At 37.4% G+C, this 20,727-nt stretch overlaps 3 protein-coding genes across 4 annotated transcripts; 1 reads left to right on the top strand and 2 right to left on the bottom strand.

Annotated features, from left to right (window-relative positions):
• Nucleotides 1–5,978: 5,978 nt before the first annotated feature.
• Nucleotides 5,979–11,298, bottom strand: LOC113336744 (mediator of RNA polymerase II transcription subunit 11-like). Of its 2 annotated transcripts, XM_026582412.1 has the most exons (5): nt 11,148–11,298; nt 10,445–10,578; nt 7,966–8,097; nt 7,762–7,878; nt 5,979–6,335 (listed from the first exon to the last, which is right to left on the bottom strand). In XM_026582412.1, the coding sequence occupies exons 3-5, from the start codon at nt 8,059–8,061 to the stop codon at nt 6,159–6,161; spliced, it is 390 nt and encodes a 129-aa protein (XP_026438197.1). In that variant the 5' UTR covers nt 8,062–8,097; nt 10,445–10,578; nt 11,148–11,298; the 3' UTR covers nt 5,979–6,158. The 2 variants fall into 2 exon arrangements, with proteins under 2 accessions (XP_026438197.1, XP_026438198.1); XM_026582413.1 differs by lacking the exon at nt 10,445–10,578 and having other exon boundaries at nt 11,148–11,278.
• Nucleotides 11,274–14,580, top strand: LOC113336742 (grpE protein homolog 1, mitochondrial-like). The gene is made up of 7 exons (XM_026582410.1): nt 11,274–11,392; nt 11,604–11,749; nt 12,555–12,774; nt 12,858–13,042; nt 13,174–13,341; nt 13,912–14,040; nt 14,223–14,580. Exons 2-7 carry the CDS (start codon nt 11,606–11,608, stop codon nt 14,301–14,303), a joined length of 927 nt encoding a protein of 308 aa, XP_026438195.1. The 5' UTR covers nt 11,274–11,392; nt 11,604–11,605; the 3' UTR covers nt 14,304–14,580.
• On the bottom strand, nt 14,567–17,506 carry LOC113336743. Its single transcript, XM_026582411.1, has 3 exons — nt 17,071–17,506; nt 15,265–15,420; nt 14,567–14,959 (listed from the first exon to the last, which is right to left on the bottom strand). The coding sequence occupies exons 1-3, from the start codon at nt 17,350–17,352 to the stop codon at nt 14,807–14,809; spliced, it is 591 nt and encodes a 196-aa protein (XP_026438196.1). The 5' UTR covers nt 17,353–17,506; the 3' UTR covers nt 14,567–14,806.
• Nucleotides 17,507–20,727: the final 3,221 nt, after the last annotated feature.

The raw sequence follows: 20,727 nt of genomic DNA, 5'->3' as shown, positions 1-20,727 counted from the left end.
CATGGATTGGCTTGCTGCCCATCATTCTAAGTTAGACTGTTATGCTAAGACAACCACTTTTCCTATTCCTGAGGAAAGTGAGGTTGTTGTGTCTGACTTGTCGGGAAGTTCAGAGAAGACTCTTAAGTTATGTAGTGCTTTGCTTGAGGGTTCATCAGTGAAGAGTATTCCATTGGAGTCTATCGAAGTGGTAAGTTTATATCAAGAGGTGTTCAGCGATATACCAGGCTTGCCGCCACATAAGGAGGTGGAGTTTTGTATTGAGTTGGAACCTGGAACTGCACCTATAGCCAAAGATCCTTACCGAATGGCACAGGTAGAATTGAATGAGTTAAAAAAAATTTGAAGAATTACTTGGGAAGGGATTCATTAGACGAAGTAGTTCTCTTTGGGGTGCACCAGTTTTGTTTGTAGCGAAGAAAGATGAGTCATTGAAGATGTGTATTGATTACCGTAAGCTGAATGAGGTTACAATTAAGAACAAGTATACTTTACCGAGGATTGATGATTTTTTTGATCAATTGAAGGGGGTTAATTTGGTTTCTAAGATCGACTTGAGGAATGGTTATCATCAGATGTTAATTCGTGAAGGTTATGTTCCCAAAACAGCTTTTGTGACCCGTTATGGCTCGTTCGAGTTTTTGGTGATGCCATTTGGGTTGACAAATGCACCTGCGTTTTTTATGGATTTGATGAATCATGTGTTTCGGGAATATTTGGATCAGTTTGTAATCGTATTTATAGATGACATCCTGATTTACTCTAAGACTCCTGAAGATCACGCAAAACATCTTCATCTAGTGCTTCAGACCTTGAAAGATCATCACTTGTATGCTAAGTTTGAGAAGTGTGAGTTCTGGAAACAAGAGGTGAAATTCTATGTCATGTCATATCAGCAGCTGGTATATCAGTCGATCCCTTTAAGGTGCAGGCTGTGTTGGACTGGAAACAACCAAAGACAGTAACTGAAATCCGGAGTTTCTTGGGGTTGGATGGATTTTATCGCCGATTCATCAAGGTGTTTTCGGTTATTGCTGGTCCTTTGAAAAACTTGACGAAGAAGGATGTTCCTTTCAAGTGGACTGCTGAGGTTGAGAAGGCTTTTTGTGAACTTAAGAGCAAACTAACTTCTGCACCAGTTCTGATCATCCCAGAGAGTGGGGTTAAGAAGGTAATTTACACTGATGCTTCGATTCAGGGGTTGGGATGTGTGCTGATGCAGAGTGACAGGGTAGTTTCTTATACTTCACGGCAGTTGAGACCTCATGAGCGAAACTATCTTACACATGACCTCGAGTTGGCAATTGTGGTATTCGCGCTTAAGCTTTGGAGACACTACTTGTACGGTGAAAGGTTTGAGCTCTTTACTGACTACAAGAGTCACAAGTACCTATTTTCTCAAAAAGAGCTGAATATGCGCCAGAGAAGATGGAATGAGTTGATTAAAGACTATAACTTCAAAAGGGAGTATCATCCCGGGAAAGCTAATGTGGTTTCTGATGCTTTAAGCCGACAACCAATGGGAATTGTGGCTTCAATAATGGTACGGAAGTGGAGTATGTTAGAAGAAGTTGCCTGTTTTAACTTCGGCATGAGTAAAACAGGAGGACAAGGATTTTTATTTAGTAGCATGGTTATTAAACCATCCCTTTTGAGTCGTATAGTGGAAGCTCAGACTGAATATGAGTGGTGTAAGAATCAGTTTGAGAAAATTCGGGAGCTAGCGGATGAGAACTATGTTGTGGGACAAGATGGTGGTTTGAGATTCCGTAGGAGGATTTGCGTGCCCAAATTTGATGATCTAAGACGATCTATTTTAGATGAAGCTCATCGAAGCAAGTACACCATACATCCTGGTGGAAACAAGATGTACAAGGATTTGAAGAGGCAGTACTGGTGGGAAGGAATGAAGCGAGATGTGACTGATTACGTCCAAAAGTGTTTGACTTGTCAGCAAGTTAAGATTGAACACCAACACCCAACTGGTAAATTGCAAACTTTACTTATTCCCGAGTGGAAGTGGGAGAACATATCCATGGATTTTATTACTGGGTTGCCGCGATCGAGTAAGGGTCGTGATACGATTTGGGTGATAGTTGATAGATTGACGAAGTCAGCTCATTTCCTACCAGTCAAGAAGACAGATACTGGTGACAAACTATCTCAAATATACATGAGTGAAATTGTCAAGATGCATGGTGTGCCAGTATCGATTGTTTCTGATAGAGACTCATCTTTTACATCGCGGTTTTGGAAGAGTTTTCAATCGTCTTTGGGGTCTTCACTGAACTTTAGCACCGCCTTTCATCCTCAGAATGATGGGTAGACAGAACGTGTGAATCAGGTGCTTGAAAATATGTTGAGATGCGTTATTATTGATCTTGGAGGTAGTTGGCAGAATCACTTACCCTTGGTAGAGTTTGCTTACAACAATAGATCTCATTCTAGCATTGGCATGACTCAGTTTGAGGCGTTGTATGGAAGACCATGCCGTTCACCCTCATGTTGGGCAGAATATGGAGCTGCTAAACTCCTGGGCATTGAAATTATTCGCGAATCTTCTGAAAAGATTGCTTTAGTTAGGGAAAGGTTACGCATGACGCAGAGTAGACAGAAAAACTATGTGGATAGAAAACGTCAAGATAGGGAGTTCGAAGTGGGGGACCTAGTGCTTCTCAAGGTGTCGCCTATGAAGGGTGTCATTGGATTGTTCCCCATTGTTGAAAGGATTGGAAAGGTCGCTTACCGTCTTGCTTTACCGGAAAGATTAGCTGGAGTTCATAACGTGTTTCACGTATCTATGCTTCGAAAGAATGTGCATGACGCGGATCAGCATTCTTTGATAGACTATAATGATCTGGAGTTACAAAAAGATGCATCTTATAAGGAGAAACCATATAAGATTTTGGACCGTAAGGAGCATGTTCTACGAAGGAGAACCATTCCGATGGTTAAGGTTCAGCGGCATCATCATAATGACAAGGAAGTCACCTGGAAGTATAACTAAATTTCGAGGGCGAAATCCTCTTTCTTTTAGGAGGAGAGATTGTAAAGTCCCCTTATCCTAAACATGTATTTTGTTTAGTAGTAGTCTTGGTTTCAAATTTCCTTAATAATGCTACCAGCAGTTATGGTCGTGGAATTTTTAGAGAGAAATATTCCGACCGTTTTGGTAAATCAATTAAGACAATATATTATGCGACTAGGGTTTTTATTTCTCACAGATGAAAATAAAAACAAAACAGCCTCACTAAAACTCTTTTCTCTTTGAGACCTAGATGTTGTGAAAGAGGTAGAACAAGGTAGCCGTTTGATTTGAGATGAAAAGTACTGTTTCCGGTTGGAGGATTTTTCTTACTGCAAAATCAGGTAGGTTTTCTAACTCTTATACCTTTTTAATCTGGATCTAATGAGTTTAGAAAATTCTATAGAAATCTGTATGGAGAGGAAAAGTCTTTCATTGTGTTTGTTTCCTACCTGGTCTTGGCTTGTCTTCATACTAAATGAGCGGATAAGTGAACTACTGCAAAAGGGTTGCGTTTACAGTTTGTGCTTAGTCTAACGGGACCCAGACGATTGCTCTTGATGATTAGAACCCACTTTGGGTAGTCTGTGTAGCAGTAGTTATGGCTGAGATGAATGTTATGCATTTTTTTAGGTGATTTAGATAGGTGCATAATCTTGGGATGACTTATAGTTCTCCTAATAATTTTTGGTCAGTTTCATCATTCGAATGACATTTTCAACTATATAAATTGCCTACCGTAATAGTGGTGTTAGGATTAGTTGTGTTATGGTGGATGGTTTAAGCTAAACAAAAGTAAGTGCCCTAAGTTACTATGGTTATCAAATTATTATCCTTAGGCATAGTAATTAATAACTAATGTATGAAAAGTGTGATAGGTGTGATTTGTCGATGATCGTTAGGGATTAGATTCCTAGACTAAGAACCTAAAATTTCAGTAGATCACTTGTATCAATAAGGGACCAAACTGTTAAATGAGTACTGGAACATTGGTGTGTGCTCCGTTGTTTAAGATTGGGTTTTGTCAATAGTTTTATTATCGCACGATTAGGTGCTGTGCAGGGAGCTATATGCACTCTTTTTATTGTCTTAGTGGATTGATGGCTAGAGGAATGTGTGTAGGGTTGTTGGAGACTGCCATCGTGTGGTACTGGCAGTAGTATTATCATCATTTGGGGAGAATGAATGATGTGGTTATTTATTGTGTTGTGTTTGTCGCCCGTAGTTGGCTCGATACCCATAAATTGTATGGCGATGACCGACGGGTCGCCTAAAGATATGGATCTATTATCTTAATTTAGTTGGGTGCGACAACATCATGTTCTCCGGCGCACGGTAGGGGGACTAGATGGACTACACAAGGGCTGTCACTTTTATTTATCATACGTTTAGACTAAGAGACTGGAGAGGGGCAGTAGAGTATTATAAGGCCAGGGGATGGGTGATCTATTTATGAACTGGTTATTTTCAGTTAATTGGTTTGTTACTCGACAGCATGTTTTGTCCTTATGGACTTGTTTTACCCGTTTAGCCACTACCCTTTAAGCTGTTATGGTTACTCCGATGAGTGCAAGGTCGTCTGTTTCATATTTTTACTACTACTTCTAGTCATATGAATTATTTTGGGGCTTATATTTTTACTACTACTTCTAGTCATATGAATTATTTTGGGGCTTGTTGGATCGTCTCTAATAGTTATAAGGGTGTGAAAGTCTATTTTTAGTTGGGGTCTGACCTAACTTTTTTTTTTTCTTCAGGTAATCGTGACTGTGGAGCAACCTAGCTTGTAGATTGCACTTCTGTTCCGAAAAGCTACTTCGCTATTATTTAAGGTGCTTACCTAAATGTTTATTTTAATTCTTTTTAAAGACCAAACCTTGTTTACTTTAAATAAATTTTTTGCATTTATTTTGGAGGCCAACCTGCGAGTCAAGGATTATTTCTAAAATATTCATTTTAAATTATAATTTTCCTTATCAACTTTATTTAAATAAATTTATTCATTTATGGATTATTGTCAATGTGCTCCATACAATAGCCCGATCTCCATTTGTTGGTATGACGGTTTGAGTGTGTAAAATGGTCCATGAGTATACCACACTTGGGATTTTACGGCGACCGATCTAGAATTCAAAAGTGGGGTGTTACACCATAGTAACGAGGTCTTACACATGCAAATCAAAAGATGCGATAACAATCCAAAAACTTACATCATGTTCTCAAACAACTATACATACATATTATTCTTTATCTTAAATCTCGATGAAAGAAGATCTATAATTTTCCGATTATGTAAATCATATTAATATATGGAGGTAAATTCTTTATGATAGTACTAGAAAAATCTATTAATGTTAAAATGTGGAGTTTATTACTATTTACAACTGGCCCAAATTGGGACCATGATTTTTTATTAATATATAGAGTTTATTAATATATGGAGTACCAATATATGGAGTTTTTACTATATTAAGGATTTCTGGGTCTCCGTCCCTTTTTTTTTTTTTTGGGACAGTTTGGTAAGGAATGAGCCCTTGTTGACTGTTTGTACTTCCCTTACCACGGTGTTTTCTCAGCAAAAAAGAGTTTAATCATTCTAAAATCTAATCTTGTAATCTCATTTTTGTTCATGAAATTGCAGCATTAAACTTGATTATACTTTTAAGTTAGAAATGTAAACGAGATGGTCCAAGAAAGACTAAGTTGGCAGATTAAAATGAGAATTCAAGCATTTAAATTCCTAAAACATAAGCAGTGTTTCTTTAGTAGGTGTGACATAACTTTACTCCCAATTGTTGTACCATTAAGATCATCCCAGTAAAGTTTTATTTACCGACTGACCCACCGGAGTAGTATTTCACGCAAGTGCCGTCTGTGTTGACCAGGGCAAAACCAAGAAACAAATTTTTGAAGAGTACCAACACACTTAGCAAAAAACTATTTGAAGCATATCTTGAAATGATAAAAAAAAAAAAAAAATTGATAACAACATCAGTGAACATAATATGGTTTCATCCCCTTCAAAATGTATTTTCTTATATCGAAATTAATCAACAACCAATCAGCTTGGTGTATATGCACCCGGCTAGGGGCTTGTTCTTACATAGAATGTGTACCTCTGCACTAAATGAGGTCAGACTGAAGTATCATATCGTTCTATACTTTGCTTCATGTTGTCCAGCTGCTCCATTATATACTCCAGCTTCTTGCAGCAAATCTCGTTGGATATTCTTGAACTGTAATCACATTTCTCGAAGGGACGGTATTCGCAAGCACTTTTGATTTCTTCCCGCAGGGTCACTTGAATATCCTGTTTGAAAATGCTATACAATCATAAATCGGGTCCTCCAGAATAATGCCTTAAAGGTCGAGAAAACTATGAAAGCAGCAAGGATTTAAAGAGGATTTCTCATTCAAATAACAGTGTTCGGCTCATTAAGTCTAGCCACAACTCTGAAGTTCCTTTTTATCCTCTTTAATCTAATATACCCCAACAGACACAAATGGGATAAAGTGTTCTTAACAGCTAGAGAACTACAAAATCAAACAACAAAAGATAATGCAGATGAGCACTCTTCATGGACTGATTAAGATTCCAACATAATGTAAATATCATAATTAAGCAAGCTATACATATTGGACATCTGGAAGAATAGAATAGGAGAAGCAATTTTCTCAGGCTTGCCACAATATCTATTTACTGAAAATAACAGCAGAAACTAAACATCAATGACTTGTAGACTTTGCAGATTGGCATGTATTTGGTAGATTCAGACTATCAAAAGAATTCCTGTTCTATATATTATTTTTCTATATTGGCCATCCTAGCACCGTTTTGTTTTTGAAGTTGGTTTCTAACCTTGGCAGATAAAACTAAATTGCAACATATTGCTGTTAACTCCATTCCCAACCAGAGAGGATAGTAAAGCATACTAAGTAACTAAAAGGTGAACCAAGGATTTCTACCTTCTGAAAACAGAGAAATGCAACAGTTTTTACAAACGTAAGATTTCTATAATATGCTGAATACGTCAGTAGAAGAAGTAAAAAAAATAATTAAACGGCACCCAGAATATTGATAAGAAATTCAATCAGCTTGTTCATCACCTGTTCACCATCTACCTAATTATGAATCTTCTGATACGATGGGCTTGGTATAAACCTGCCTACACTTGAGAAATTTCACATGCTTCGTAAATAGAGACATGCTACTCCTGACTATAGAACTTCAGTCACAATTTTATTCGCATCAGAAGTTTACAAAGAGCTGTCAACCTTAGACTAGACATGAGGCATTCGCGCATTAGTCATAAAGGTGTCCAACAGAAATAATGAACACCATGCAGTGGATGCTTAGATACAAAAGCTACATTTCCAATCACGGCAATTCCATGGATCTAAGTTAAGGAAAGAGGTTAGAGAGTATTAATATTGAAGATTCGTCCTTCCTTGTGCATGGTGCAGTCTGCAAACAATTATGAGACATGAGCGCAAGGATTCAAAATTTAAAAGATTTCTGGAATGGGCGGCCATGGTCTGAATGTCTGAAGTTCACAAAGCAAAATATATTCAAAGAAGATAAAGATTTCGAACAATGCAGAAACGGCACTCCACCAAAGTTACTTGTAAAATAATGTGGAACATTTTTGCACACAAAACCTCACGATTGATCAATTAAAATATCAAAAGTGGAACTAAACATCTGTGAAAGAAAGATCAGATCAAATCAATATTACCTTTATCGATTGCATGAACTCACGACAGTGGTTGTTAACAACCTCTACTCTAGGACCAGTAGCGTTCGACAATTCATCCATTACACCTCCAGCAAGCTCCAAAACCCTAACTACTCTCTGCAACATCGTTCCACTTTTTAAGAGTTCAGTCTCATGATAAAACTTAAATCTAACCAGCTTTTGTGCTTAGAACTCTTCTCTTACCTTCTCAACGTGATGAAGTCTCTGCAAAGATGTATTTTGACCCTGTGAATCCACTGAGCTTGCAGAATTTGTCCGAGGACCGAATTGTGAAGCCATTGACTTGGTTTAAATCTGATTTATCTCCCGAATAATCTGCATATTTGGTAACAAAAATAATAAATAGAACACTCCATACAATAAAGACGAGATAGATAATAAAACCAGTTCTTAGGTAATTTTAAAATTAAAAACTCAGTGTTTGCTGAACCTAACAATCAAACATAGAAAATTTTAATGTGCATTCATTCTCCTCTAATCACCAATCACATAAACTTCACAATATTGCATTCTCATAATAATAAAAGTGTTACTGCAACTGCATGGCATGTCACCAAAACTACAATTACCTCAGTCTCAGATCACCAACCAAAACTTTAGCAAACAATCACACTCTAAAGGACACTTTTCAAGATACTTAATTCTTCCAAATAAGATTATAAGATAAGTAAGGTTGGTGCTTACACATTACCCATTCATAACATTTGTTAATTTTGAATCAGAAATTCACCAGAAAAGCTACAACTCGGTTTACCATCTTTATTGAATAAGCAAACACTATACCATAGATTAAAAATCCCATCTCAACCCTCTAAAGAAACTTCATGCAAGTCGCAAAATAACAAGCGAAGACTAAAGTGACTAAACTCATCTCAACTCACTACAAAAAATCGACGAAAGATTTTTTGTTTCCCATTTACTCCTAAACCATGAATCAATGATTTTGTTTTGGTATACATTTAATTCCGGAATAAAAGCAACATTAATACATCTCATGATTTACAGCTAAATCATTCGACTATGCCATCAAAGATCAGTATACATCTATCATAATCAAACCCTAATAAGAAGTTATAACTTGTAACAGAGACCTTGCCTAATATCTCTCCTTCTACATTTGTTGGAAACACGAATCCAAAAAACATAAACTTCCTAATGAACAAGAAAGAAACAGACTGCAGGATCAAGTTTTAGATCTAATTTTGAAAAGAACATGCTCGTCTAGGAACCCGCCCTTTAGTTGCCTCACCAGCAAGACTGCCAGCCTGCAGCAGCCTGTTCTACTACGGGGATAGTGATGATCCTAGAGATAGGTGGTACTCCTAACGCAACCGCCCCATTCTCCTTGCCCATCTCTGATGATTGCCTATAAAAAATTTCATCACTAACGGCTTCTTCTCAGACCCACCATCCAATAAAAAAGGAGACGGTACTGCAATCTCCCCGCTATAATAACAACCTTACTGTTGTCCAATTAAAACTAACACCCCCAACTTCCACTATAATATCAACTCCTTAGAAGGAGCAACCAATGGAATTTTTTTCTCACTCCGTCTTTGAACATATTGGTTGTATTTGCTCAAAAGACTGTCAAGATTGAATCCAGTTCACAAAGAAAACTCTAAATTTGAGACAATCAAGAAATTCACTAAATTCTAATGTCTGTTAGCAACTTACATAGATTAAAAAAAAGAACCCAAAATTGAATCAAAACCCATATCCCAAATTCCGTAACTAAATCCAAATTGAGAACATGTAATTCGAAGGATTGAGAAACTGTACACATTAGTTTCAGTCGTGTGGCAACAATTGGGTTTCAAAAATTTACAGGAGAAGTTGTGGAAACATACCTAAGAGAAACCCCTAACAAAGATTCATAACGGAAATATAAGTGGAAGATGGTTGTTGTATTCATGAAGAAAATGTATTTTCTTTAATCATGAAGAAAGTTTAAAAGTTGTGAATGGTGGGATGTGATGAACCCTTAGACCATATTTCATACTTGTCCAGGGTTTACTAAGTTCCTCAGTTTATAAAAAGTGCAATAATATTTTCAGTCGGAGGTAGTTAAGTGAGTTTGACCAGACACCAAATTGTTCCCCCCTAAATGGAATGATGGATGAAAGTACCCATTCCTCTATGGTAGATAGATATGAACAATACTTATGTTTCTAATAAACAAAGCATAATCCTTGAAGTTTTAAGATTTTCATCAAGCAAATGACCACTAATTAAAACAACCAAACTTGAGAAATCACCACCAGATCAACTAAAAAAGAAGTCCATAGATTACTAACATAAAATAAGCAAGCTAAGACCAAAAATCTCAAGTAACTAAAGTCATTGTCTAATCATAATCACCTTCCACTTGTAAGACCATAGTAGGCAGCTGCTTAATGGCAAAAAAACCTTTGCAGTGTTTTGCTAAACCAATTCACATTTCTGAGCTCGCCCAGTTATGGAATAGATTTCTAAAGCTTAATACTAGATCTTTCTAGTCAGTGAACATTTTGATTAACTCCCTTTCTCTTGGTATGTAGTTGAAGTTCCACCGTTTGGTTACTATGCAACAGTGGGTCAATAACAGGGTCAGGGTACACCCTCTTGAAATTTAATCTTGTCCCATGTAGGTTTTCCGTGTTTAGTAAGGAAAGAAAAATACCTGTTATCTGCCTAAGCAATCCCAAAGCGAGATCAAGTAAGAGTACGCCCTAGCCTTTTCGGGCTTGTTCAAAGTTTAGTCCTCTATTTCCATCATCGTTTTCGTACCTCTTAATCAACACAACTATATTCAATCTGTTAAAATGCATCAAAAGTTCAATTAGCTACGGTATCACCCAGATTTTTGATTAAAAATCCCATCGATATTGCGTTAGTAGTTGACAGAGCTCATTATCAAGATTAAGACAAGACAAAAAATAAGCATGCCTCAGTCATAGGAAATAGATTCAGGCATTGCCCTACATTCACCTCACAACTACATGATCTCTATCGGTTAGGTTGTCCACACACAGCAACCCATTTCTGTTTAAAACTCTAAAACTTTCCTCATCAACAATTATCAGTCAAAACCCAGTGACACTTAGATTAGCTTAACTGGTGAAAACCTAACTAAAATCAATTTGCTCAAATCACTAATGGGGTATTCCAGAAATATTTACAAGAGTAAGATAATTTCAATATTCCTTGACAATGAAAGTGGATATGAGTAACATGATCAGACTAAAATCCTCCTAAACACCCCAAGGCAAATGAAAGACATATATTCATATATGTACAGGTAGCAATTGAAACATCAAAAATAAGCTAAAACCCATAAATCCTAACTAGTATCAACACAAAGAGGCAAAAATCGAAACACTAACCTCTTATAAAGATAAAATTAAAGCTCAAACTCTTCAGCTAATTCTCCTTCTCCACACAGTCGGGTTTAATTTAGGGTTCTTAGAGAGATTCTGGAGAAGCTTCTTTTTTTTTGTTTTTTTTTTGGAGGCCTTTGCTTTTTTACTTCAAATAAGAGACTCCCAGATTGGGGAACGAGTTAAATGACCCCCCAAGGCACCAAGGCAGAGATACTGAGTCATACCGTCCACAAAGCCGACTCATAGAGGTAAAATTGTCTATAAGAAAATTTTCGCCTTCTTCTATTATTCTCCTGTTTACTGGAGCACACAGAAATACCTATTTTTTTTAGTTTCTTTCTTCTTCTCCAAGCACAGATTTTCTATATTTCTTCTCCGCCAGTCCAAGATATATATCTTTATAAATCAAATCAACTGTAGATTAATTAGAGATTAAAAAGCTTTTTCATTTTTCACCAGAGATGTTTGTTTCTAGGGTTTTATCTCGAATCCCCAAGAGCAGTTTCAATAGCTGCAGAAATTTGGGTTCTGCTGGACAACAACTTCCGAAGATTCTGTCTAATGATATTCATACTCTTCGTTCATCTAAAAAATCCATCAACCAGGTATCTGCTGAAGTAAAGCTTTGATTTTTATTTTTATTTTGTTTTGTTGTTCTGAGCTTAGGGTTTAATTGGGGTTTTTCTGTTCAAACCCATCCTGCCTTTTGGGGGTCCTGAATAGAATATCAGCTGAAATTAATATTTATCTGTTTTGGTTTGATTATTAGGCCTTTGAGTTTTTTTTTTTTGTTATGAGAAGAAAATGGTGATTTGTTTTAGTGCTGATTTTGTTCAGTGAATATGAGTAACTGGGGGCTTGGGAATTGCTAAGTAGGATTTCTGCTTGATGTAAATTTTGTTCAATCTGCAGTCTAGTGTTACCTAAATAGTTGATTTCGAGGTATACTGAATCCATATGCCCAAAAAACAAATTCTTTGCCCTGTGTAGACTTTATGCTCAATAGAGAAGCAAGGTCCCTTGAATTGAAGTACTTATAGTGTGTTGTCTAAACTCTAATTTTTCTCGTATGAGATTTTCTAGCCTCTTTTGTTCATTTGAGTTTCGCTGTTCATGTTATTAGAATAAGTATGGAAAAGCATTCTTATAAGCCAGCCTTGGGTGTTCTTGGTGGTAATTGTGGTCGTTCTTAGGAGAGGCACAGTTGGTTGTTAGTTACTAGCTTTCTTCTCTTCTTTGAGAATGTGCATTGTACACCGTTGATGCATATTATATGTCAAGTGGATTGTATACACGCCTACTGCTACTTGAGAACACTGCTTCTTTGTTATGTTTACACTGCTGCATATTGTTTGTTTTTCTGCATTAAAATGCTCTCATTTTAATTAGTAAAGCATATTTTCAATGCAGTTAGCTGCCTTCCAGGTGACTGGGCTGCGGGAATCAACCCTCAATCCCTGCAGCAGCTCACAACTGTTTTGGTATTCGTCTTCTGCATCCCCTGAACAATCTGATAAGGAGACCAACCAGTCTGTGGACAGAGAAGGTAAGGCTGAGACAGAAGCTAATGGAAATGATGAAAATACACAGCAACCAAAAGCCAACGAAGCAGAGCAATCTGAAAGTGAAGGTAAAGATCCTAAATTCGAATTATCCAATGTCCTCGTGTTCTGGAAGAGAATAGATTCTGAACAAACTGCATTCTTGGCTTAGATATGGAGGACCTAACCAGGGATGATCTGGTGAAGCTCGTTGCCGAGAAAGAAGAGATGCTGATGCTGCAGACCAAAGAGCATGCCGCTATGAACGATAAATTTTTGCGAAGCTACGCAGAATTAGAAAATGTCATGCAGAGAACAAAACGAGATGCAGAGAGCTCAAAAAAATTTGCCATTCAGGTATTCTCTGAGCATTTCCAATTGATTTGTTTTTGTTAATTCCGTAGAGGTTCTTTTTCTGCAAATGCTCGGCAGTTTTCATTGTCCTAGTGTCTAAATGTTAAAGCTTTTGTTGAATCGAATTGGGTCAGAGCTTTGCAAAAGGCCTATTAGATGTCGCTGATAATTTGGGGAGAGCTTCTTCAGTTGTCAAGGCAAGCTTTGCTAAGATTGACACCTCAGAAGACGCTTCTGGAGCTGTTCCACTTCTAAAAACTCTTCTAGAAGGTGTTGAAATGACAGAGAAGCAGCTCGCTGAGGTAATATTCATTCACATTCAACTTTTGAGATAGCCATGCATGTCCCAATCGATCAATGTTCTGGGTTTCCATCAACATCCAATAGATCTGTCAGCTATGTTTCTGCCTCTTAGGTTTATTGCTACTCTTTTCTTTACTGAATTTTATTTATGTGATTGTTGTCTGTGCATATTGCTGGTATTTTCTCACTCTTTTGGTTGCCAGTGGAGATCACTGCCTTTTTGATACATCTTACATTCTCTTTCCTGACTGTCTGACCCGTACTTGAGCTTTTGGTCAATAAAATTTATTTCTGTTAATAAAATTTTATTACACAAACATAGACTCGCTGCTTCTGAATTGTCCCTGTGTGTGGAAAGCTGTAGAAGCATTCTTCCTATTTAACCAAGCATATTCATTTGTTAGATTTGGTCCCTAGTCACTGGTGCTTTAATAGACTATCGATTATATAATCAGAAAACTAATGAAGCAAAACCACTTGTGAACAGTATTGCATAACCTTTGTTGATATATACATTGAGATCTTTTCTAATATTGTGAAATATTTGGCATGAATGCTGATTCTTTCAGGTATTTAAGAAGCATGGAGTGGAGAAATTTGATCCTATGAATGAGCAATTTGATCCAAACAGGCACCATGCCTTGTTCCAAATTCCTGATGGTTCTAAGCCGGCTGGCATTGTTGCTGCAGTTCTCAAGGTAGTAACCTCACAGTAAGATGATGAAACCATTTTTTACCTGTGCTTGTTTTCCCAATAACCTCTCACAGTTTACAGGGTCTTCACAAATTGAGGAGATACTGCAAATTGTCGAACCACTTAATACTCGGCGAGTGAAACTGATTCGTTAATTAATCTCACGTGTTTGTTGGATTGTTGCAGCATGGTTACATGCTACACGAACGCGTCCTCCGACCAGCTGAAGTCGGGGTTACTGAAGCGTTGGATGGTGAAGAAAATTAGGCCAACAGTGAAACGGTTGAAGCTTTGGGTGGGGGACTGATTACAGGCTTCCTGAATTTTTGTATAATCTTATGAGGGATAAAAATGGTTCCAATGGTATCGTTGTCTGGATTCATATGAATAAACTATGCTTTCATCATGAGAAACTGGGTTCATATTAATATACTAATTGTGTCGTCATTTTTTTTACTAGTAAAACAGGATATGTTCTGTCAGTATGAAATACATGCATATGTGAATACAGAAAGCAAAATACTCCGTAATTCTGCTGTTTCAAGTGTTTGAATTGGTTCTGTTTTACTGCTAAATTCATTAGTGAAACCTTACATTTTACTGAGAAATTGGTTCTGTTTTACTGCTCAATTCATTAGTGAAACCGTACATTTTACTGCTAAGTTCGACCAAATTTCTATTAGGAAACATTTCTCGCCATAACATAATACAGAAATTACGCGAGTCTTTGATGTGAATGATTCTAGTTCAACCAAGCAACAGACTTTGCCTTATCTGGATGTTCCACCAGAGTTCGCTCTTTCCAACTGGCCCTCTGTTTTGGAACTGGGAGCACGCTCACCATCAAGAGCCTTCAACCCCAAATTCAAATCTAAGCTAGTCTCATTTGATTCTGGTAGAGCTGGTTCATCCTCATCCATATCCTGAAAAATATACTGCTATTAAGATACTCATTCAATGATGATGGCTATGAACTTTTAAGTAAAAAAAATAAATCATGAAGAGGCTTTCAATAGATTTCTTTATTTTTGATTTGCTAGGAGTTGCAAGTTTCAACAGTATATACTTCCCTTTTCCAGGATAAAGATCATAGAGAAACTTGCAAAAGGAGGAAGATAGAAGAAACGGGCGATGTATTTTTTGGAGGAAATAAATGTTAATTTTACATATAAATAATACAGAGAGCAAGAGAGAGAGAAGAGGTGAATGGGCAGTATGGGAAACAAACCTGAGTTTCTTCTTCTGGAATATCATTGATGTCCGGTTTTCCTTCAGAACCATCACTCTTGGATGCTCCCCTTGCTGTTGCTTCAGCCTCTTTAAGTTTAGCTTCATCTTCGGCCTCTTCAGCAGCCTCCCTTCTCTGCTCTTCTAATACAGAAATCTGCACCAGTCACGAAGCATAAATCATGACTTATGTCCACTGTTCTAATAACATCCACACACTAATTGTATTGTTACTTTAAAGGGAAGGCTACTTTCATGCAATTAGAGGGATTGGGCCAAGTTCCTCTAGAAAACAAGTCTCAAAATAAATAAGGTTATGCAAACCCTCCCTTCAGACAAAATGGTGCTTCACAAGAAACAAAAAGTCTTCAATGGGTGCAAGGATAAGAAATGCAGCTTATTCTGGCTGCGGCTAAACAAAATTATTTGGTCACTGAGAACAGCTAAGCATTTACTATGTAATCTGCTAAGTTGTTTTAGTTACTTTGTTTCCCCTGTTCCTAAATCAATGAAATCGACCTTGCTAGTAAAGTAGGCTTTTCATACATGCTTATCAAAGTTTGAACTATGTACTATATTAGGCGCTAGGCGAGGCCAGGCGCCAGGTTCTTCGCCTAGGCGCCCAGAGAAAAATTAGAAAACAAAAAAAATTGCTCACTTTGGCGCCTTGAGCATTTTAATGTCTAGGCGTCCTATGCACGACTCGTGCGCCTTTTACAACATAGGTTCTAAGTCAAATTTAGGTTGAAAAGATTTGTAGGTCCCTTGACCAGCTTTTCTTCACTTGTCCCTTTCCTCTTGTTAACACAACCTTCTATATGAATGACCAAAAACAAAAGGCCAGGAAATGTTTTATTCACTGTTTAAAATGTACAAAATTGATTAAAAGAATGTATGAGAAAAGGGTGAGCACCGAGTTCTCCACCAAAGACTAGCCTTAAATACCAAACAGGGTCTCGGTGCTCACTGCTAAACTTTAACCTAGAGATATCTTAGATGAACTTGATGTTAAAAAGATCGTGGCCTGAGATTTCATATCCCATGAAATAAGAGGAAGTCCCAGAGTACCAAATGTTAACCCCTTCCCAATTGTCTGACATACACATATAACACTTTCGAATTTCCAATATAAAACAAACCATGGATTGATTTACAAAATTACTTTTTTTAAGAATTCTTAATGCCTCCAAATTTTACAATCCAAACGTAGTAACATACACTTCAGATGTACACATTTTGTCAACCCTAAGTAACGAGGCTAGAGTGCCGAATGCCTTTGAATTGACATCACCAAACTAGCAGTTTCCTACAAGAACCAAAGTTCCAACTCCAGCTAAAATCTCAAATTTCTTCCATAAGCAAGAACAAGTAATTCTAATCCGAGTACTTTTTGCTTTTACTATATCATAAATTTCACTAATAACAGACAAGGAGATATGTTCAGATACAACAGCCACTTTGATACCCAAGAAAGAACTGAAATTACATAAATCTGTAATACTCAGCACCCAAACCCTCCAGGCCTCCACTCTATGCAGAAAGCCTGGGTTTGCCATAGCATCCCATTCCTATATAACTCTAATCCACCTACAATAAAACTAAACTAAAGAAACAACATGCAGAGATCTCAAATCAAGAATTCACAAAATCTATCATTCCCAAACCAATTTAACAACTCCTCCAAACCCTAACAAATACCCTAAAAATACAGAACCTAGAAAAAAAAAACAACCAAAAACCTAAACCTAATCAAATCAAATCAAGAAGCCATAACCATAATGAATGACTAATAGAGCATGATCCTTACCGGGATATATCGAATTTTCTTGGGAGGAGTCTCTTCAGGTGTAGTAACGCCATTGTTATAATCCTTCCCTGAAGAACTCTTATCTGATGTCCATTTGTAGAGAAGAAGATGTGAACCGTTATTATTACCGTTACTACCATTTGATTGAGCATGGTGATTTGAAGAATTTGACGGAGACACGTGTACCCAATTCTTCTTCCATTTTCTTACTGGTCCGCTGAATACAGTTGCAGGTCCATAACGAGTTGAAGACCTTCCGAGTCGAGCACCTACACCTTCCATTACTGATGAGACGAGGAATTTAATGGATCGGTGGGGGTGGGGGGGTTTATCGTTGACTCGGTGGTGGTGGAGCTCCAAATTTGAAACACAATGGGATTTCTCAGCTCAGCTGTGTGTTTCTTTTCTTCTTCTTTCTCTTTATTTTCGGACTGGTATGTGGATTTGTTTCAGAGATGCCAGTAATATTTTACTTATGCTAATTCACCGAATGATGTTGTCATCAAAATCAATAGGTCCGCTCGATAGTTCGATTAAGAAGAACCCGAGGCCACCCAGAAACACCTTGGGACCACCATATAAGACAAAATAGGGACACTGTAAGGTATGTTCCTCGTTTTTACGATTTTTTTTTTTATGCCACGGCATAGGCACGTCCTGTCCCTGGTAGCGTAACCACCGGCTTATCCCATTGAACATACTCGGCCTGTCTAGAACCCAATGTTAAAGTTTTTACGATTTAAAAAACTTGTAAATTGTAACAGCTAGATTAGCAATTCACGTCAGCTAGGACTACTTCCTAAGTTCTATGAGAGTGCTAATCTAGTAGCTAGATTAGCATCCCACGTCAGTTGGGACCACAACTCAGCGCTGTTTGGTTCAGCGCTTTAAATTTCAACCGTCAGATCAAAAAATAAATCTCCCATGCTGAATCATTCAGCGAAAGATGACTTTTTTAGCGTTGAACCATTCAGCATTTCAATGTCGTTACTAGTTCAACTGCGAGCACATGTTAGGAGAGAGAACTAGTGTTAACAAATATGCCACACTTTTTTTTTGAATTGCAACAGTTAACTCCTAATCTAGCATCTCAATCTTCCCATAGGACTTAGCCTAAAAAAAGAGTCTAGTGAGCAGGGCCTCCCCTCACACTAAGAGCAATGGTTATGGATAGTCTTCATTTAGAGACTAACTCTTTTATATGAAAGAGGACTCGCTCAAATGAACGTATGAATCCACTATGGATAAAAAAAAAAAACACTACACAGGAGATAGTCTCCCGTGCAATAAGATATTTTAAAACCACACGGGAAATTGTCCCCCGTCCAGAAAAAAAAAAAAAAGATCCAGACGGCACGGTCTCCCGTCTGGTATTGAAATTGGGAAAAAAAAAACAAGAAAAAGATGAACCGGAAGAAATGGAATAGTGGACAACTTCTAATATCGTGTAACTGAACTCCACTTTGATCGCGGGAGTCTTAATAGACATGAGTCACATCTAATATGCGTCTAAACTTAGACGCCCTGATGGTTGTTTTAGGAAATGTGCTAGTCAAAGTTTGTGTCTAAGGCTAACTCCTCTGGGCTAGATTGGACTGCTAAATTGGCCAAAAAATGTTGTAAATCAAGAAAAAAGTGTGAGAAAAAAGTTAACACTCTATCTGGCTACTTCTCTCTCCTAGCAACTGCTGGCAGTTCAACTATCAGCGAATTTGAAATGCTGAACCGTTCAGCGTTCAAAAAGTGACGAAAACACTGAACAATTTTCCATGGAATCAAAGTTGAACCGTTCAGCGTTTTTCTGGACGTTGTTCCATTCAGCGCTCGGCCTGACGCTGCACCGTACAGCGCTTGACTGTTTTTCCCCCCAATGGCTATTTTTTCCGGAATTCCATTTTCTAAAATATGAGAACTCCATTTTCTAAATGTTTGCCAAATTTGTTCCAATGGTTGCTTGTTTCAAATTTGAGAATTTACCAAAGTAAAGGAAAATTTGTAATTACATTGCAAAATAAGGTTACAATATTTTTTGAAGAAATTAAAAAAAAACATTAACATTAACATTAAAAAACAAGGTTAAATTTAAAATAACTTAAAACATAAAAAAAATACATTGAAACTGAAATCCTACTTCTAAATAACTTAAAACATAAAAAAAGTACATTGAAATTGAAATCCTACTTCTAAATAACTTAAATTATTACTAATATATCATTTTAATCTAGGGGATAAGTGGCAATCCATGACGGGCTAAAATCTCGTTCTTCCATATTTTATAGACGGGTTTCTCCCATTCATGTAATTCATCAAAGGGTTGACGTAGGATCTTCATGTATGATTCTCTTTGCTGCGTTTGTGCCAAAATTGAAGAGTTTTACATGTCCTTCTTCAGATACCCTTCCTCTGTTTCATAATTGGCCATTCTTTGTGTTTGTGCGTTTTCAAGAAGTTCTATGAGTTTATCCATTTTTTCATCTGATTTCTGCGATGCTTTAGCCTCACGAGCCCTTTTCTTCGCTTGATATCTCCCTTCACTTCTAACGTCATCTGTTTGTTCGAAATAGCGTCTTCTCTTTGATATGTCCGAGGTTTCAGAATTATGAGTAGATGAAGTGCCACCAAACCTTGCCATATTTTGCAAATCTTCATTCATATTATCATCTTCACTTTCTTGAGTAGCTTGAGTTTGTTGACTAGGTTGAGTGGAAGTACCGACTCCATCATCATTATTCACCGCAGGGTTGTAATCAGGTTGATAGGTCTTCAGGATCTGGAAAACCGATTCGTGCTTCCAAAGTCTTCCAAACTCTGCTTCATAATTCTCTTGTCCGCGACGATACTGGGAAAAAAATGAAAGGAAAAATTTAGAGAAAGAAAGAAAGAGATCAAAATGGAAGAAAGAAAACTTTAGAAAAAATTGAGGTACTTACATAATCCGCTTCCGTCATCCCCGTAGGTTTGTTTCGGAAGTATGGCCTAACATGTGAAAGATATCTCTTCACTTCGGATCTCAATGAGTTGCACTTTGTCCGTAATGCCTTTCTTTCTCTTTCGACACCATTGGGACCTTTTCTTTTATTGTACTCTTCAATTATCTTCCCCCAAAATTTTGCACCTTTTTTATCTTTTCCACAAATCGGATCGTTACTCGCTATGACCCAACCATAGATTAGTGCCTCTTATTCTCTTGTATAAAGTGTGTCATAATTTTGTATGAACAAATTATGTGAAGAAGAAGAAGAAAATCAATGAAGAAGATAATCAGTTGATTTTGGTGTGAGGGATGAAGGAGAAGTAGTCCTCTATCTATATGGAAGCCTGAAAATATAGATGTTGAGGTTTTAAACGTCCACTAAATCTGAGTCGTTGAATATGCGACGGTCATCTTGATCTGATGGCTGAGATTTCTGAACGCGGTTTGGTTCAGCGTCGAGCGCTGGACGATACAGCGCTAAGTTTCCTGCCGTTGATTATGCAACGGTCATTTTTGATCTTGCGGCTGATATGCGAAGCGCGGTTTGGTTCAGCGCTCCGCCAAACGGCTACATTTTCAGGCCATACTCAGATCACTTCCTATCTCTATATAAACTCAACACATGAACTCAAAATCCCCACCCCAAACTTGTGAAGTTTTACTCTCTTTTCTATAATTCTCCT

Source organism: Papaver somniferum, unplaced genomic scaffold (genome assembly GCF_003573695.1).
Source record: "Papaver somniferum cultivar HN1 unplaced genomic scaffold, ASM357369v1 unplaced-scaffold_154, whole genome shotgun sequence".
NCBI lineage: Eukaryota > Viridiplantae > Streptophyta > Magnoliopsida > Ranunculales > Papaveraceae > Papaver > Papaver somniferum.
The sequence above is the reverse complement of the archived record's forward strand: the minus strand, read 5'-3'. Positions and strand labels throughout refer to the sequence as shown.

Excerpts from the sequence above, each read along its gene's own strand:
- LOC113336743 (XM_026582411.1), bottom strand. The coding sequence starts at position 17,352 with ATGGAAGGTGTAGGTGCTCGACTCGGAAGGTCTTCAACTCGTTATGGA. Across the intron at positions 15,421-17,070 it reads AGAAAATTCGATATATCCCG|ATTTCTGTATTAGAAGAGCA; the intron begins GTAAGGATCATG and ends TGACTGGTGCAG. Across the intron at positions 14,960-15,264 it reads TTCCAGAAGAAGAAACTCAG|GATATGGATGAGGATGAACC; the intron begins GTTTGTTTCCCA and ends TATATTTTTCAG.
- LOC113336744 (XM_026582412.1), bottom strand. The coding sequence starts at position 8,061 with ATGGCTTCACAATTCGGTCCTCGGACAAATTCTGCAAGCTCAGTGGAT. Across the intron at positions 7,879-7,965 it reads GACTTCATCACGTTGAGAAG|AGAGTAGTTAGGGTTTTGGA; the intron begins GTAAGAGAAGAG and ends ACGATGTTGCAG. Across the intron at positions 6,336-7,761 it reads AGTTCATGCAATCGATAAAG|GATATTCAAGTGACCCTGCG; the intron begins GTAATATTGATT and ends ATTTTCAAACAG.
- LOC113336742 (XM_026582410.1), top strand. The coding sequence starts at position 11,606 with ATGTTTGTTTCTAGGGTTTTATCTCGAATCCCCAAGAGCAGTTTCAAT. Across the intron at positions 11,750-12,554 it reads CTAAAAAATCCATCAACCAG|TTAGCTGCCTTCCAGGTGAC; the intron begins GTATCTGCTGAA and ends TTTTCAATGCAG. Across the intron at positions 14,041-14,222 it reads TTGTTGCTGCAGTTCTCAAG|CATGGTTACATGCTACACGA; the intron begins GTAGTAACCTCA and ends GGATTGTTGCAG.